Here is a 19180-nt window from a genome sequence, read left to right as displayed (position 1 = left end):
TTTCAGGATATCATCAAGCCAACCATTATAGGAGTCCCAGTCGGAAGAGAGAAAAAAAGACCAGAAAGCATATTCAAAAAATTGACTGAAAACTTCCCAGATATAGAGAAGCAAGTGGACATACAGATCCACAAACTCTAGAGATCACCAAGCAAGATGAATCTAAAGATAATCCACACTGAGGTGCATATAATCAAATTGTCAAAAGTCAAAGACAGAGAATTTTGAAAGAGGCTAGAGAAAAGTGACTTGTAACATACAAAGAAACATCCAAAAGACTCTCAGTGTTTTTTCCAGCAGAAACCTTGCAGGCCAGAAAGGAGTGGCATGATATCAAAGAGATATTAGCATTCCCTTGTTCATTGCAGCCAAGATTCACAATAACCAGATGTTAAGATGTGGAAACAGCCTAAATGTTCATCAACAGATACAGAAAATGTGATATACATATGATACTATTCAGCCTTAAGAAATAAGGATATCTTGCAACATGTGACGACGTGGATGAACCTTGAGGACATTATGCTGAGTAAAATAGACCAGTCACAGAAATACAAATACCTCATTATTCTACTTATATGAGGTATCTAAATTAGTCAAATTCATAGAATCAAAGAGTTGAATGATGGTTGCCACAGGCTGGGGTATGGGGAAATGGGGATTTACCAATCAATGACATCAAGTCTCAGTTAAGCAAGATGAATAATTTCTAGGTCTCTGCTGTACAACATTGTACCTAGAGTCAACAATACTGTGTTGTGGGTGGGAATGAATTGGGAGATTAGAATTGACATATATATACTAATATGTATAAAATAGATAACTAATGAGACCCTGCTGTATAGCACAGAGAACTCCACTTCGCTGTATAGTAGAAACTAACACAACATTGCAAAACAACTATACCCCAATTAAAAAAAAATACTGTGTTGTACACTTAAATTTTTGTTAAAAATTGTTGCGTTCTTACCACAGTACAAAAATGAATGTTAGAAATGTATAATATGGGTACAGAGGATTTTAAATTATACAAAACTATTTGTGCAACTCTATCATCGCTAAATTTTAAAATCCAAAGGAAAATATGAAAAATTCTTTATGGAGGTAATATAATTTTTTTAAATGTATTTATTTATTTATTTTTGGCTGCGTTGGGTCTTCGTTGCTGCACGTGGGCTTTCTCTAGTTGTGGCGAGCGGGGGCTACTCTTCATTGCGGTGTGCGGGCTTCTCATTGTGATGGCTTTTCTTGTTGTGGAGCACGTGCTCTAGGCACACAGGCTTCAGTAGTTGTGGCTTGTGGGCTCTAGAGCGCAGGCTCAGTAGTTGTGGCTCATAGGCTTAGTTGCTCCGCGACATGTGGGATCTTCCCGGACCAGGGCTCAAACCCGTGTCCCCTGCATTGGCAGGCGGATTCTTAACCACTGCGCCACCAGGGAAGCCTGGAGGTAATATAATCTTAATTCCCTAACTTGATAAAGATGGCATTTTTTAAAACTCCAAAATAAATTTCATTTTCTGAATGTAGATTAAAATAATTTTAAAAGATATATTAGAAATAGAACCTTGTAGTATATTCAAGGAAAACACCATGCTCAAAAAGAATTTATGCCAGAAACATAAGCATGAGTTTAGCATTAAGAAATGTATCATCATAATTCATCACACAAAAAAGTTAAAGGAGAAATAAATATAAACATATGAATGCATGCCAAAAAGTTGTTAAAATTCACTGGCTATTCCTATTTTAAAACTTTAATGGGAAAACAAAGATACTACATAAACATGGTAAAGACCACTTACCAAAATGTAATGCCAAATAACATATTAATTAGTGAAACAATGGAAGTGTTTCCAGTTAAAATCTCTTTCCTTTGCCTTTTCGTCCTGGACAATTTGAATTCTACTAACAGCAGATTCTCCCCAGCATAAGACTTTGTCCTAGAAGACTTTGTCCTTTAATTTTTTTTTTTTTTTTTTTTTTTGCGGTATGCGGGCCTCTCACTGTTGTGGCCTCTCCCGTTGCGGAGCACAGGCTCCGGATGCGCAGGCTCAGCGGCCATGGCTCACGGGCCCAGCCGCTCCGCGGCATGTGGGATCTTCCGGTACCAGGGCACGAACCCGAGTCCCCTGCATCGGCAGGTGGACTCTCAACCACTGTGCCACCAGGGAAGCCCTTGTCCTTTAATTTTTAAAGTTGTAGGCCTCAGACTTCTCTGGCCCCTTCACCCCTTACAATCGACCCCTTGCATTCTCCCCAAAATTGAAGTGTCAGAAACTTCAGTTTCAGGTGCTTTTTTTCAAATTGGCTCACTATGCTTTCCAGCGAGTATCTGTTGGATATTCGGTTTTATCCTGTTCTCAGGTCCAATAGGCATCCCATTACTTCTCTCTGCTTTCTCCATGACAGGTACTATTTACCACTTGGGTCTTGGAGTTATTGGTAGTTTGTCCTTATACACCATACCTTGGGGTTTGTAAGATGACTTATCACCTTTTTTTGTTGTTGCTTGTAGGGTTTGATTTTTTACCATCATAGTGCTTTGTCTGTTTTTATGGGGTGACTTGAGGAGAGTTTTAAAAATTGCACTGCTGCTGCCACCTTCTGAAAATCTCTCTTCCTTATATTTAAATTTGTTTTGTAGCCTTTGAGAAATTGAATGCTACATCCTATGGTAAATCAGTTTTTTTCATGGACTGTGATATGGAGCCTTACTACAAGGTTTTTTTTTTTTTTTTTTTTTAACATAAAAACCCGAATTCAAGACTCAGTTTGTTTATTTGCAAATTTTTTTATTTTTGTCATTTACTCTCTTTGGGCATCAGCTTCTTCGTTTGTAAAGTGGAAATAATATCTATATGAGCTTTTCTGATGATTCAATAATATTTGTAAAAATGCTTTGTAAAATAAAAAGTGCTACACAGGCACAGGATATTATTATCAACCTCCTTCACATATTCCCTTTTGACTGAGAACTTTCCTAGGATTTCCCCTTTCCCATGAATTTTTTCCCAGTTTTATTTATTTATTTGCTTATTTATTTATTTTTATTGAAGTATACTTTATTTACAATGTGTTAGTTTCTGGTGTACAGCATAGTGATTCAGTTATACATATATATATACCTGTTCTTCAGTTATACATATATATACCTATTCTTCAGTTATACATATATATACCTATATACATATATACACCTTATTCATTTCCATTATGGTTTATTACAGGATATTGGATGTAGTTTACTGTGCTATACATTAGGACCTTGTGTTTATCTATTTTGTATATAGTGGTTTGTATCTGCTAATCCAAACTCCTAATCCCTCTCCTACCCACTTTCCCTTTTGGTTACCATAAGTTTGTTTTCTATGTGTGTCAGTCCATTTCTGTTTCATAAATAAGTTCATTTTGTGTCATATTTTAGATTCCGCATATAAGTGATATCCTATGGTATTTGTTTTTCTCTTTCTGGCTTACTTCACTTAGTATGATAACCTCTAGGCCCACCCATGTTGCTGCCAATGGCATTATTTTATTCTTTTTTATGACTGAGTGTAGTATTCCATTGTATATCTATACCACATCTTTATCCATTCATGAACATCCATTTATGTTCATGTTGCTGGACATGTAGGTTGCTTCCATGTCTTGGCTATTGTTGCTGTGAACATTCAGGTGCATGTATATTTTTGAATTAGAGTTTTGTCCAGATATATGCCTGGGAGTGGGATTGCTGATCATATGGCAACTCTATTTTTAGTTTTTTAAGGAATCACCATACTGTTTTCCATAGTGGCTGCACCAATGTACATTCCCACCAACAGTGTAGGAGGGTTCCCTTTTCTCCACACCCTCTCTGGTATTTATTATTTGTAGAATTTTTAATGATGGCCATTCTGACCACTGTGAGGTGGTACCTCATTGTAGTTTTGATTTGCATTACTCTAATAATTAGCGATGTTGAGCATCTTTTCATGTGCCTGTTGGCTATCTGTATGTCTTATTTGGAGAAATGTCTATTTAGCTTTTCTGCCCATTTTTTGATTGGGTTGTTTGGTTTTTTGTTATTGAATTGTATGAGCTGTTTATGTGTTTTAGAAATTAAGCCCTTGTCAGTTGCATCATTTGCTAATATTTTCTCCCAGTCCGTAGGTTGTCTTTTTGTTTTGTTGATCGTGTCCTTTGTTGTGCAAAAGCTTTTAAGTTTGATTAGGTTCCATTTGTTTATTTTTGCTTTTATTTCTATTGCCTTGGGAGACTGGCCTAAGAAAACATTGCTATGATTTATGTCAGAGAATGTTTTGTCTATGTTCTCTTCTAGGAGTTTTATGGTGTCATGTCTGATATTTACATCTTTAAGCCATTTTGAGTCTATTTTTGGGTATGTTCTAACTTCATTGATTTACATGCGCTGTCCAGCTTTCCCAACAGCACTTGCTGAAGAGTCTGTCTTTTCAGGACACATTTTTAAACTGCAGCCTAATTGACCTTACAAGTTTGGGGTGATGACTGTAATTGTTTTAAAGTATCCTATAATGCCCAACATACTCATTTAACTTTAATATTTTGGTATGTACTGGAAGTTCTCTTACCCTTCACTTACCTACTCATTTCATTAACTGATGTTCTCCATTCTTTCTCTAAAACAAAGTGACAGTCACAACTCACTGGACATTTAGCATTAGTAGGCTATACTTTAATATCTACTTTCCTTACATATCTGCTTCCACCAAGTACCAAGATATGTTTATTTCCAAACCTATTTGTGCCAGTTATACTTATGACTATGGTACCTATGACTATAGTACCCAATTAAATATTACATAAAGTGTTAAGATGTGACTGTAAAGAGAAAACGTTTTTGCATTGAGTCAAATGATTTGGAAAAGCTACTTGAAAATATATGTTATAGCATTAGATGTGAACACGACAACTGTAAATGGCAGAGAGGCTCTTTTAAAAAAAATCACGAATCATTCTCTATTTACATTTTACTTCCATTAATGAACCAAACAGAAATAAAGGTTCTTACCTACCACATCAAACAATAGTCCAATAGATGAATATTCAAGTTGTTTAAAGTATGTTCATATTAATTTTTAGAATCCCATTTAGTTAAGCTTTTTGGTTAATCACCTACATAAATACTGTTGATCACTCCTTGAAACACTTTTGCACTTGGCTTTCCAGACGTGACCCTCTCCTGTTTCTTATTTTACCTCCAGTATGGCTCCTCCATACAAAGTCCCAGGGCTTGTACTCTCAACCCTTTGCTGGAGCAAAGTTTTTTTTTAATTGAAGAAGATTGTAGCAAAGTTCTTACTATATCATCAGGAATATTTAACCCACCATGGAGGTCCAGGGAATTAGCCAGGCATGAAATCCTTTGCAGAAATGACAATGCCTTTCCCCAAATATCTTGATGCTATTTATTTGAATTACATCAAATACAGTAAGCATTTATAATGCCCAAGATCCCACCAGAGCACTTTCGTTGAGGAGCTTATATATAAATGGACCCATCTTCAAGACATAATGAGTTAAAAAAAAAGCATGGTACTATTTATGTTATACTTACATACATGTTATACTTACATACATACTTATATACTTACATACATGTTATACTTACATACATTTATAATGCCCAAGATCCCACCAGAGCACTTTCTTTGAGGAGCTTATATATAAATGGACCCATCTTCAAGACATAATGAGTTAAAAAAAAAGCATGGTACTATTTATGTTATACTTACATACATGAAACAATACTATATATTTTCTTTCTACCTTAAGAGAAGGTCTAGAAACAAATACACTAAACTGATAATAATGGTTCCCAATGAGGAGGATTAGGAAGTGATTAGGACTACTGATAAAAGGGAACTTTAGCCTTATATTTAATATTTTTACTTTTATAATTTTTTTTTTTTTGGTACACACCACGCAGCTTGCGGGATCTTAGTTCCCCAACCAGGGATCGAACACGTGCCCCTTGCAGTGGAAGTGTGGAGTACTAACCACTGGACCACCAGGGAATTCCCTAATTTTTTTACTTTTAAAAATAGCTTTATTGATGTATAATTAAGCTACTACAAAATTCACCCTTTTAAAGCTCACAATTCAAAAGTTTTTAGAATAAATATTGTGCAACTATCACTACAATTTAATTTTAGAACATTTTTATCACTCCAGAAAGAAACTTGTTCTGGTTAGCAGTCCCTCCTCACTTTCCCCCTCAGCTTCTTCCACCCCAGCTTTCTGTTTCTGTGGATTTGCCTATTCTGGACATTTAACATAGATAGAATGATATAATATGTGACCTTATGTGACTAGCTTTTTTCACTTAGCATAATGTTTTCAAGATTCATCCATACTGTAGCATGTATCAATACTACTTTCCTTTTTATTGCTGAATAATGGTCTGTTGTATAGCTATACAACATTTTATTTATCCATTCTTCAGCTGATAGACATTTACATAGTTTCCACTTTGGGGATGAATAGTGATGCTCTGAACGTTTGTGTACAAATTTTTGTATGGGTGTATGTTTTCATATTTTTTGGATATATATGTTTATAGGAGTGGAGTTGCTAGGTCATATGGTAACTCTATGTTTAGCATTTTGTGGAACTGCCAAACTTTGTTCCAACGTGGTTGCACCATTTTTAAATTCCCACCAATGATATGTAGAAGTTCCAGTTTTTCCACATCCAGAATCTGTGTTTTTATCTTCAGCATCTAGTGCAGTTCCTGGCATATAAATGTTTCTTGAATGTGAAAGCTTGAATGAAAGAATGAATCAATGAAAAAGTGAACAAATGTGTTGAGGTCAGATTTCATATTTAATAGCAATTCACAGTAAAGATATTGACCATTAGTTTCTCAATTTTAATCTTTTTTTAATTATTTTTTTTATTTTTTAATTTATTTTATTTTTGTCTGTGTTGGGTCTTCGGTGCTGCACGTGGGCTTTCTCTAGTTGCAGCGAGCGGGGGCTACTCTTCGTTGCAGTGCACGGGCTTCTCTTTGCGGTGGCTTCTCTTGTTGCAGAGCACAGGCTCTAGGGGCGCAGACTCAGTAGTTGTGGCTTGTGGGCTCTAGAGCGCAGGCTCAGTAGTTGTGCCGCACGAGATTAGTTGCTCCGCAGCATGTGGGATCTTCCCAGACCAGGGATTGAACCCGTGTCCCGTGCATTGGCAGGCAGATTCTTAATCACTGCACCGCCAGGGAAGTCCCTCAATTTTAATCCTGGTTCATAATTCTAGGGTAAGTCAAGGTCCATGGATTTATCGCCTACATTTGATCAATTGACCATTATTTGGTGTTATGAACTTACATTATTCTATTAATGAACTTACAGTTAGTCCTATACATATCACAACCAGTTGGGTTCATATAATATTGTTTTGTCTACAAAGACAGGTAGATTATAAATTCCTTGGATTCAGGGAACATGGTTTATAATTTCTTTGTATTACTAGAAATAATTGTGGTGATATGCTCGTAAGTGTTTGACAATTGGTACTCAAATTTGTATGATTTACCTATTTCTGTGCTGTAAATACTCCCACCACCATGGCCAATTTCAAGCTACCAGTATGATGTCACTGAACACAGAATTGGTAAGATATGCTACAGTGAGCTCTCACCAGCAATATTAACTTGCTCCAGCACATCACTAATATCAAAAAGAAAACTGACGATGAAATCAAATGACCTAAATTCCAGTCCTGACTCTGCTACTAATTAACTATGTGACATTGCCAAACAGTTCTCCTTTCTGAGCCTCATATATAAAATTGAGCTATTTCTATTAACCTCAAAGACATTTGTGTTATTAATAAGAAAAGACAATATTGTACAACACAAGGAATATAGCCAATATTTTATAATAACTGTAAATGGAGTATAACCTTTAAAAATTGTGAATCACTATACTGTCTACCTGTAACATATAGCATTGTACATAAACTATACTTCAATTGAAAAAAAAAAGAAAAGACATGAGAAAGTACCAGTTTGGGACATCTAATGGATGGTCAGGTATGAATGTGAATAGCTCAACCGTGGAGCTGGGTCCCGATAAGAGACTTATTAGTCAATACTTGTTGACCACTAAACTCTAGGCAAAACCACATACGCTGAGGCTAACTCAGCTCCTTACTTTCCTTCTCTGAAGATCCTTCTGCCCACTCTACCAGTTCCCTCTTCTTCTATAAGTTCCTGACAGGTTTTTTTCCCATAAATATTCATTTAAGAAGATAAGTATTACAAAAAAGAAGACAGTTTGATCTAGTTAAATGTAGGTGGAATTTTTGGAAAGCATAAACTGAGTCCTCATTTCAGGGTAGACCCTAGTTAGAAATTTCTGGGATTTATAACTTGTTACAACTTGTGGAGAATTAAGAGGATGTAGGATGGGCAGGAAATACCCTATAAAGACCTAATTTGTTAATATGATATGCAACAAAGGAAAACAATAGTAACCTGGACAAATATTTATTGACTTTATTTTGTTCTGAGCAGAAGTCTAAAAGTTTTACATATTAGTAATCCACACGATAACACTGCAGGGTATTTATGATTTATCCAGTTTTATGGTTGAAAAAAACTGATGTTCATAGGGTAAAATTAAGTTATCCAAACTCACTGCTAAGAAAGATGAGTAGAGATTCAAACCTAAATCACTATGACTTCAAAACCCAAATGATTTAGCCAACCTCTCAAAATAGCCCTAGAGTTGGCCAGTGGTATAGGAAGTGGTATGCCTGGATTAGAAGTTTAGATTCCATTTTAGTGAGTGCATTGAAGGAGCAGAAGGCCCCAAAGCCCAACGTACTATTCCTAAACCCTTAATGAGGTATCTGGGAAAATTTGTTAATTTTTTTTTCATAGAGAGATGTCCTCTGAAACTACCTCTGCAAGGCCTTAAAGGAGAGGGGCAGGCTCCCATAAATCACCTCGGCCTTATCCCCTGCTAACAATAATGAATTCTAGCTGTGGAGTTACTGCCTCTCAGAACCAGCACAACACAAGCAGCCAAAGCTTGAGTTAACTCAAGGTAACAGGATTGCTTGAAGCATGATACTGGGAGGTGCTTCTCACCTGGTCTGAGTTTCCTGAACATGTCTGTCAGTCATCCTGAGAGTAGAATTCTGCCAAGAGGAGTGGTGGAGAAGAGAAAGGAATAATAGGAAGATAGCACAGTTGGAGAATAGGGCCCAGAAGAAAATCCTAGATGTACTATATTCAGATTTGTGTATTTAGAAGTATTTTGTTGGCAGTATTATTTGTAGAGGCTAAAAACAAAACCATGGAAACAAAATTCATGGCCAACTATTGAAAATGGTTGAATTAACTGTAGAAGATACTTAACAAAATACCATGGAATACTATGCAGTCGTGAAAAGAAATGATTTCGAAATATAGGATGACTTGCTGAGCTTGCCACTATGCAGAGAAAAGCAAGATTCAAAGGAATATAAATAATGTGAACTCAGTTTTAAAAGATTACCCCTAAAACACACTATATATATATATATATATATATATATATATATACTCTATATATGTATACTTACATGACTATGGAAAAGGATATGGAAAGTTGTACACTAAGTTAGCAGTGACTTTCAAGAACAAAGTGAGGAGACCTGCAGCCAGTGAAGGGGGTAAAAGGAGATGATCATGAAATAAATTAAGATAGCATCTTCTTAAAGGGAGGGAGTCCAAAATAAATGGAGCATGTAGGATAGGATCCCATTTTTAAAAAGTATTTGTGTCTGTGCTTTCTGAAAATAACAGGGATTACAATTCAGAAAACAGGAGATAATGGATGTGTGACATCAATGCATCAAAACTCAAGAGGCAGCAATCTTCCAGAGGGCAGTACCTTCCAGCCTCTTGTGCCTCGGTCCTTTACCTGGACCCTCTTAAACAAACCCTAGGTCCCCAACTTCCAACTTTTCTCTCAACAAAATCCTTCCTTCTCAGTGATCAACATTACAATGAGCTCCATAAGGATGTAATTTTGCCTACACTGAAGACAGCTCATCTTTAAGTTTAGTCGAGCTGTATATAAATCATGTCTCAACCACTCTAGTGAGGAATAGGCCTTGAGTTTTATCTTAAAATTTCACCGAAAGGTTCTCCCACAAGTAAATGCAGATTTTGCCTTTGACTCTGATTAAGCAAAAACTACTGAGAATTTGAAATGTCTGTAATTATAGTTCATTATGCTACAGGTTTCAAAGACACAAAATCTATCTCATAGGTAAGGTCATAGTCAAAGTATTTAGCTCCCCCCCACCAATCAGCATCTGGAATTAGAAGGATTTTCCATAACAGAACATAAGGTGGTGGAGTGTGCATATTTCTGGGGGGAGGGTTACGAAAGATTCATCTCCTCATTCCCGAGTAATCACCTGGAGCCATGACATGTATTATGGAGTGTGATAACGGAGCTTAAATATTTTGACAGCTTTATGTATAGAAGCAGGTGAAAAATTATTTTAAAGTTGTTCATCATTTTTGTTGCTGGAGGAAGATAGCCTTTTTTTTTTAATTGGAGTAAAATTGCTTTACAATGTTGTGTTAGTTTCTGCTGTACAGTGAAGTGAATCAGCTATATGTATACCTATATCCCTTCCCTCTTGCACCTCCCTCCCACTCTGCCATCCCACCCATCTAGGTCGTCACAGCTCACCAAGCTGAGCTCCCTGTGCTATACAGCATGTTCCCACTAGCTATCTATTTTACACATGGTAGTGTATTTATGTAAAACCTAATTTCCTGATTCGTCCCACCCTCGCCTTACCCCCCTGTGTCCACACGTCCATTGTCTACGTCTGCAACTCTATTCCTGACCTACAGATAGGTTCATCTGTACCATTTTTCGAGATTCCACATATATGCATTAATTTACAATATTTGTTTTTCTCTTTCTGCCTTACTTCACTCTGTATGACAGACTCTAGGTCCATCCACATCTCTGCAAATGACCCAATTTTGTTCCTTTTTACAGCTGAGTAATATTCCATTGTATATATGTACCACATCTTCTTTATCCATTCATCTAACGTTGTACATTTAGGTTGTGTAATAATGGAGCTTAAATATTTTGACAGCTTTATGTATAGAAGCAGGTGAAAAATTATTTTAAAGTTGCTCAGCATTTTCATTGGTGGAGAAAGATTGCCTTTGTTTTTTGTTTTGTTTTTTTTAAGAGAACACTTCAGTGAGATTTTGGTCTACACCCACCCCAAATGATGAATTCTACTCAAGAATGAAATTTGGGCTTCCCTGGTGGCGCAGTGGTTGAGAGTCCGCCTGCCGATGCAGGAGACAAGGGTTCGTGCCCCGGTCTGGGAAGATCCCACATGCCGCGGAGCGGCTGGGCCCGTGAGCCATGGCCGCTGGGCCTGCGCGTTCGGAGCCTGTGCTCTGCAGCGGGAGAGGCCACAACAGTGAGAGGCCCGCATACCAAAAAAAAAAAAAAAAAAAAAAGAATGAAATTTGAGCCCATTGCTAACATTATGCTCAGTGGTGAAAAAGCTGAAAGCTTTTCCTCTAAGATCAGTAACAGCACAAGGATGCCCACTTTCACCACTTTTATTCAACATAGTATTAAAAGTCATAGGCAGAGCAGTTAGGCAAGAAAAAGGAATAAAAGCATCCAAATCAAAAAGGAAGAAGTGGGCTTCCCTGGTGGCACAGTGGTTGGGAGTCTGCCTGCTGATGCGGGGGATGTGGGTTTGTGCCCCGGTCTGGAGGGATCCCTCATGCCGCGGGGCGGCTGGGCCTGTGAGCCATGGCTGCTGAGCCTGCACGTCCGGAGCCTGTGCTCCGCAACAGGAGGGGCCACAGCAGTGGGAGGCCCGCGTACGGGAAAAAAAAATAAATAAATAAGGAAGAAGTAAAACTGTCACTACTTGCAGATGACATGTTATATATAAAAAGCCCTAAAGACTCAACCAAAATACTGTTAGAACTAATAAATGAATTCAGTAAAGTTGTAGGATGCAAAATCAATATACAAAAATTAGTTGTGTTTCTATACACTAATAACAAACTATCATAGGAGAAATTAAGAAAACAATCCCATTTATAATTGCATCAAAAAGAATAAAATACTTGGAATGAACTTAACCAAGGAGGTGAATGACCTATACACTGAAAACTATAAGACATTGATGAAGGAAATGGAAGAAGATGCAAATAATAGAAAAATATTCTGTGTTTATGAGTTGGAAGAATTATTATTGTTAAAATGTCCATAATAGGGCTTCCCTGGTGGCGCAGTGGTTGAGAGTCCGCCTGCCAATGCAGGGGACACGGGTTCATGCCCCGGTCCGTGAGGATCCCACATGCCGTGGAGCGGCTGGGCCCGTGAGCTATGGCCACTGGGCCTGCGTGTCTGGAGCCTGTGCTCCACAGCGGGAGAGGCCACAATGGTGAAAGGCCCACGTACCGCAAAAAAAAAAAAAAAAAAATTTCCATAATACCCAAAGCAATCTGTAGGCTCAGTGCAATCACTATCAAAATTCCAATGACATTTACCACATAAATAGAACGAATAATCCTAAAATTTTTTTGGAACTATGAAAGACCCCAGATAGCCAAAGCAGTCTTGATAAAAAAGAACAAAGCTGGAAGCATAATGCTTCCTGATTTCAAACTATATTACAAAGCTATAGTAATCAAAACACTATGGTATTGGCATAAAAACAGACACATAGATCAATGGAACAGAATAGAAAGCTCAGAAATAAACTCATACATATATAGTCAATTAATTTACAACAAAGAAGCCAAGAATATACAATGAGGAAAGAACAGTCTCTTCAATAAAGGGGAAAACTGAACAACCACATGCATAAAATGAAAGTGCATCACTATCTTATACCATATACAAAAATTAACTCAAAATGGGTTAAAGATGTGAAAATAAGATCTGAAACCATAAAACTCCTAGGAAAAAAACATAGGCAGTAAGCTCCTTGACACTGGCCTTGACAATGGCTTTTTGGATTTGACACCAAAAGCCAAGGCAACAAATGCAAAAACAAGTGGAACTAGGGACTTCCCTGGTGATCCAGTGGTTAAGACTCCATGCTCCTAATGCAGGGGGCCTAGGTTCAGTCCCTGGTCAGGGAACTAGATCCTACATGCCGCAACTAAAAGCCTGCGTGCTGCAACTAAAGATCCTGCATGCCTCAAGGAAGATCCCTCACGTGGCAATGAACATCCTGCATGCTGCAACTAAGACACGGAGCAGCCAAATAAATAAATAAATATTAAAAAAGGAAAGAAAAAACAGTGGAACTACATCAAACTAAAAGGCTTCTTTCTGCACAGCAAAGGAAATCATCAACAAAATGAAGTCTACCTATCGAATGGGAAAAAATATTTGCAAATCATATATCTGATATGGGGTTAATATCCAAATATAAAAAGAACTTATACAACTCAATATCAAAAAGAAAAAAGTCCAATTTAAAAATGGACAGAGAATCTGAATAGACATTTTTCCAAAGAAGACATAAAGATGGCCAACAGGTCCATGAAAAGGTGTTCAACATCACTAATCACCTGGGCAATTAAGGACATGTCAGTTGTCTTCCTGCTCACTTTTTTTTTACTAAAGGAACAGGCTCACGAGGCAGTGGCGAATGTAGATTCAGTCATACGTGGGGCCGTATGCAGGTTCCACCCCTTATCAACTCTAGAGCAAAAGTCTTTGGTCTCTGTTTCTTCATGTACAAGATGGAGGTCTCATAGGGTGGATGGGAGGATTAAATTAAGACAACAAATGTAAAGTAGCACAGTGTCTTGCACAGAATGCATGTTTTATTGTATGTGCTTTGTGCTCTCTTTACAGACAACTGACTACTCTCCAAAGCTCTGTTCCTTTGGACTGTCAGTCAACAATATGTTAACTTAAAAAGGAAATGAGAAATAAATATAATAAGTAAAGTCGAAAAACAGAAAAGAAGGAACAATTAATACTTTCAATTTAACTCTGCACTAGACAAGGTTGTCTCTTGCCTAAGTTGCTCCCCTTCCCCCATGCACCCAGACCCAGGGTGATCGGACAACCCTGGATCAGATGTAGCCCCTTCCAAGAGAGCCCCAAAATAAAGAAGCCTCAAGGACTAGGCTGTATGGAGTCTGAAGCGATGCTTCATCTTAAAATAGCTTTTTATTTATTTTAAATTACCTTTTATTCATGAATAGCAACTTTTGGGGCAAATTAGATTACTCAACAGATAACATTTTTAAGATAATGTGTTATGAGTGGGATTAATGACCCTGTGATAGTCATAGGTAGAGATAATACTGTGTATCAAACAATGTAGATGGAAGATGGTAGGCCCTGAAAAGTAATTTCAGATCAGAAATTGGCCCAAATGAATGATGATATTGATAGGTATGATTCATGAGAAGAGCTTAAATAAAATTGTTTCATGAAATGGGAAAAAAGCAAAAATATAGAATATTTTATGAGTTCATGTATGAACATATAACCAAATTACTAAAATGAATACTGAAAGCAGGGGCGTCTCTGTTCCCATGTTAGTATGTTTCTGTAGACTATATATCCTGTTCAGAGCTACAGGAGCCATCAATTCTCACTTCACCTTTGCTTCTCTGAGCCCCTCTTTCCCACTCAGTGCTTGAGATATTCGATATTTTTGGATTCTTCCACCAATACACTTCTGCCTTTGGTTATCCTTTTCCTTCACCTGCTACCTCTTATGGTGCTAGCTCTCCTGGTGGTGGGGCCTCCGGCGGCAGCAGCATTGCCTCCAGCGGCGGGGGAGCCTCCAGCGGCGGCAAGGGGGCCTCCTCCGGTGGGGGGGGCCTCCTCTTCTTGGTCCTTCTCTTCTGACTCCTCCTCCTGTAGCCCCACTGGTAGAAACTCCGTTAAGAATCCCTTACTAGTGGTTTCCTCTGAACTTTCCTCCAAGGTACGCCCTAGGGTCTCTACTGACTCATTTACAGCCCTGAGGGTAATGTAAAGTATTAAAACTAACAACAATATTAAAAGAAATGAAGGGAGTATGAAAATTAGCTTGCCAACATTTCTAAACTCAATGCTACGATGAAAAGAACCGCCACCTACACCTACACTTTGAATTTCAGTTGGTTTGCCAGGTGGACCACTGTCTACACTACCACCATCTCCTGGACCTCTGCAGTCAGGGGGAGCATAGCCAGCCTCACAATGGCAGTGCCTAAAATTGTTGCAAACTCCGTTACCATTACACATTTCTTCTGGTTTGCAGTCATACTTGAGCACAGCATAATCAGTACAAGAGTAATTTACACAGACTTTGTTTGGAGCACAAAGAGTGCCAGTGTGTACATCTCCATCATCAGGGATATCAGTAGTGTTATAGGCATCCATGCTCCAGCACCAGTCATCTTCATGAGCGACCTGGATCAGTGTATGATTTGGTTTGATTTGTGGTACCTGTCTAACATTTGTACATATAAGTTTCCCACAAAATATATTATCATCTACACACTTCAAATATCTTAACCTAGGTGAGTTGGTAATACCACAGTTTCCAAACCGGTCCCCTCTTCTGTTCATTGAAATGTAACAGTTTTCTGGGGCAGACCTTGCAGAGAACCCATATATATCCATGCACTGATTATCAGGGTTATTACAGCGACCTCCAGCACAATAGTGAATTCTATCACACATTGTACCATCTATCTTATAGCTGTCTATGGGGCATTCTCCAGAGGAACCATCACAATACTCTGGGAGGTCACACTCCCCCAAAGCAGGACGGCACATGAATCCCTTATATTTCAGTTGGCATTTAACGCAGCAGAGTCCATCACTACACTCTGCATTCTCCTTCAGCCTACATGTTTGGTCACAGCATGGGTGATTGTCACAGTCAGAACCACAGTCACACTGCTCATCCTCTTCTACAACACCATTTCCACAGCGGGAATCCCTCCGTACGCGGCCTTTGGGCCCAGGCTTGTTAAATAGGCAGGCCCCTTTGTGTTCCCAGAGGAACTGGTAGAAGAAGTCAGAGCTGCAGTTGCTGAAGCCACTTTCTTTAGTGATATTTTCACGCATGAGGCCAAAGGGTTTATCTTTACAAACGCAGGCCGAATGGTCATGCGGAATACCCAAGTTGTGCCCAAGCTCATGGACCATGAGCGCTGCAAACAGGAGGACATCCTCATGGTGGAAGGATTCAACGGCTGCTGCAAAATCACTTGAACAGGCACCACTGAGAAATGCCTGCCCCGTATCCTCTTTAGGATGGTGTCCAACGATCATGTGGGCAACATCATGCTTCACACGATGGAAGAGCCTCTCTTGTCTCCAGCTATTGAAATTCCTGAGTGCAACTTGCAGGTCCACTGGGACCTGTATGAGGTCCCCCTCGGTCCAAATCTCCATTCCAGCCAGCACCACCTCTGTGTTTATTCCCCTAGTGAAGCTGTTGGCCAGAGCAATGATGTCCATTACTCTCTGGACTGTCTCATTGATGTCATTGCCCCACATTTGGAACCGCTGGTTGTCGACCACGACAAACATCTCCACGTATTTGGTATGTGACCACAAGTAGGATGGCACCTGCCGACTGCGAGGCTTGCTGCTCTCTTGTTGCCGGCTGGTGAATGCCACTTGGCTGTCATTGGAAGTGACACTACAGGAGACTGGAGCTTCACGGGCCATGGTGTACAACACATGTTCAAACCGTTTTGAAGAGTGAATGGGCTCAATGCCATAGGATTTTGCCTCCTTAATCAGGACGCCTCTGAGGCCTGAACAGGTGTTGACAGAAACAAAAGAACCTGGGACTCCTTCTATGTAGCCTTCATAATGACAGTCATGTGAGATCAAAGGCATTTCTTGCCCCAGGATGCCATTGTGGTAGCTGAAGACTGGAAAGTTATTCACAAAATAGTCTCTCTTCACCTTCAGGTGAATCAGCTGTTTCTGGCCCTGCATAAATAGCACATAGGAGAGCTTTTCCACTTGGTCTTCCCTTCCTTCCACTGTCAGACTCTTGGGGGTGACTGTTTCATAGGAAGAGTAATATACTGATCCCAGGTCACAGTACAAGCTTGGCAGAGAAATCACCAACAGCAACACAATCCTCAAACTGAAACATGAAGATCCTGGCACTGGCCCCAGCCTCAAATCCCTCTTCTGCTGAGCCCAAGTCTGAAACTTCATCTTACCCTCCTTCAAGGCCACTTGGTTTTTCCGTAGAGAAGGCAGTATAGAGGCAGAGTGTGTCACAGACGCTGCCATGTTAAATCAGTTGATGATGCAGGGCCTATGTCCAGCAGCAGCAGCTTTCCCTGACACGCAGACCCTCCGTCACAGGTATTCACTTCAGATCTATGCTGGCTCCCTTATGGGTGGGCACTGCCCAACTCTGAGTCTTACAGACCTGGGGGCTGTGTTTCTGTTCTTGCTTTTCTCTCTTGGCCTTCAGTGGTTTCCTTACTATATGACTTCCTTCCAACAGCAATGGTTTTAATGCTCCTTGGCTAAGTTCCCTTTACGCTTACACAGAGATATACCAAGTAGAAGGCCTGTAATGATTCAGCCAGGACTGTTACTCAGGTAAATTATCCTTATCCTCAGCCCAGGGCCACGCTACTCCTGATATCCGTTAATCTGCGCATTCTTTGAAACCCAACATTCTGGCAGGAGGTCAGGGGGGAGGGGATGGGGATTCTTCGGGATCTCAGAGCAGGACGAAGCTCTCTGTTGCCCATTACCTCTTTTCCTCATTTCTGTAGTATTGAGGGTACTGTTTTTCAGTCCAGCCCTCCTTTGTCAGGGTCTGGTTTTTCTCCTTTAATTCAAGAAAACTTGTATGTGGATGCACAAATTCTCCCTCATTAACTTTTGTTCATAACAGATGAGTTTAGCCACTTTGTGTCTGCATATAAACATAATTTTCCTCTAATAAGTTTTCCTAATGCACAAACGTACTAAGTGTTAAATGAAAGGAGTTCAGTTTCACTGCGGAGACTTACAAGTGACTAAGATCAAAGTTCAGTTCCTCCCAACATAAAAACAAAGTCTGGAATAAAACTAAACTCTGATTAACCAGGTATCTAGTTACCATTTCATCAAGAAAATAAAAATGGACTGTATAAGAGCTTTTTAAAGACTTCTTTGCTTTCGTAACTAAAATTGAACTGTAATGTCTATGGAAGTCCTTGGATTTGATTTTGATGTTGATCTCCTGGTGTATTTAGCAGTATAAATTTAAAAGGAAAAAAGCCCTATTTAACCACATTCCTTGCCCAGTTATTCTCCTTTGCATCATAAGATGAACTAAAGACTCTACATCTTTTATCTTGCATAAAAATAATTTTATATTAAGTCAAATATCTACAATATAAAACCTTCAAAATAAGGGTTATGGCTGTAAGTACCATACAAAAATGGAGAAATGCCTTATATAATTCAAAAGAGAATGGAATAGTACTACAAGAGCTCAGATATAAGCATGAGAGTAGATCAACTCATTAACCCCAATTAATAATATTTAATTCCTAATACAGATGAAAAAATCATCCACATCTAGCAAGAAAATTAATACTATCATATCACAAACATATTAAAAAATTTACAGCAAAAATGGTGAAATGATTTCCAGCTGGATTTCTTTTCTCCTTGTGTTCTGTATAAGAGGAAAGCCTCTTAAAATTATGTAACTTGGAAATTATCACAGATTTAAGATGTTCCCCTGTGTCTTAACCAAAGAGGCAGGGAAAATTTAAGTCATTCTGTGGGACAAAAAAATCAATAATGAAAGACCACTTCTACTTTTTTAAATAAATAGAAATATAATTAAAATCAAATATCCAATTTTCCAGTTCTCAAATTGAGACACATTTTCTTCAATAAATACACACGCACGCAAGCATTCACACACAAGATATGATTTAAATCATTTGACTTCTTCAACCAATAATTCCTTCAACTTGTTCTATCTCAAATGAATACAAAAACAAAACTCTTTTTAAAAAGCAGTTCCTCCTATCATATGTTTCAGACAATAAATTTCTCACAGGTGTTCTCCTATAGCTTATACAATACATTAGCCAGAAAAATACAAAAGTTGTTTCGCATCAAGCAGATTAATAACTATGGTAAAGTCTAAAGGTATTTGA

At 38.6% G+C, this 19180-nt stretch overlaps 2 protein-coding genes across 2 annotated transcripts in view; one reads left to right on the top strand and one right to left on the bottom strand.

The window, feature by feature from the left end:
• The window catches only part of TMEM116 (transmembrane protein 116), a 138554-nt gene that overhangs the window by 105217 nt on the left and 14157 nt on the right, over positions 1-19180 (top strand). The window lies entirely within an intron of this gene.
• Positions 13898-17344, bottom strand: LOC132504236 (disintegrin and metalloproteinase domain-containing protein 1a-like). The gene is given in 2 exon segments (XM_060121433.1): positions 13898-14863; positions 14865-17344. Coding segments are annotated over 2 exon segments (2538 nt in total). The 5' UTR covers positions 17298-17344; the 3' UTR covers positions 13898-14758.

This window comes from Lagenorhynchus albirostris, chromosome 14, assembly GCF_949774975.1.
Source record: "Lagenorhynchus albirostris chromosome 14, mLagAlb1.1, whole genome shotgun sequence".
In the NCBI taxonomy this organism is placed as follows: Eukaryota; Metazoa; Chordata; class Mammalia; order Artiodactyla; family Delphinidae; genus Lagenorhynchus; species Lagenorhynchus albirostris.
The sequence above is the reverse complement of the archived record's forward strand: the minus strand, read 5'-3'. Positions and strand labels throughout refer to the sequence as shown.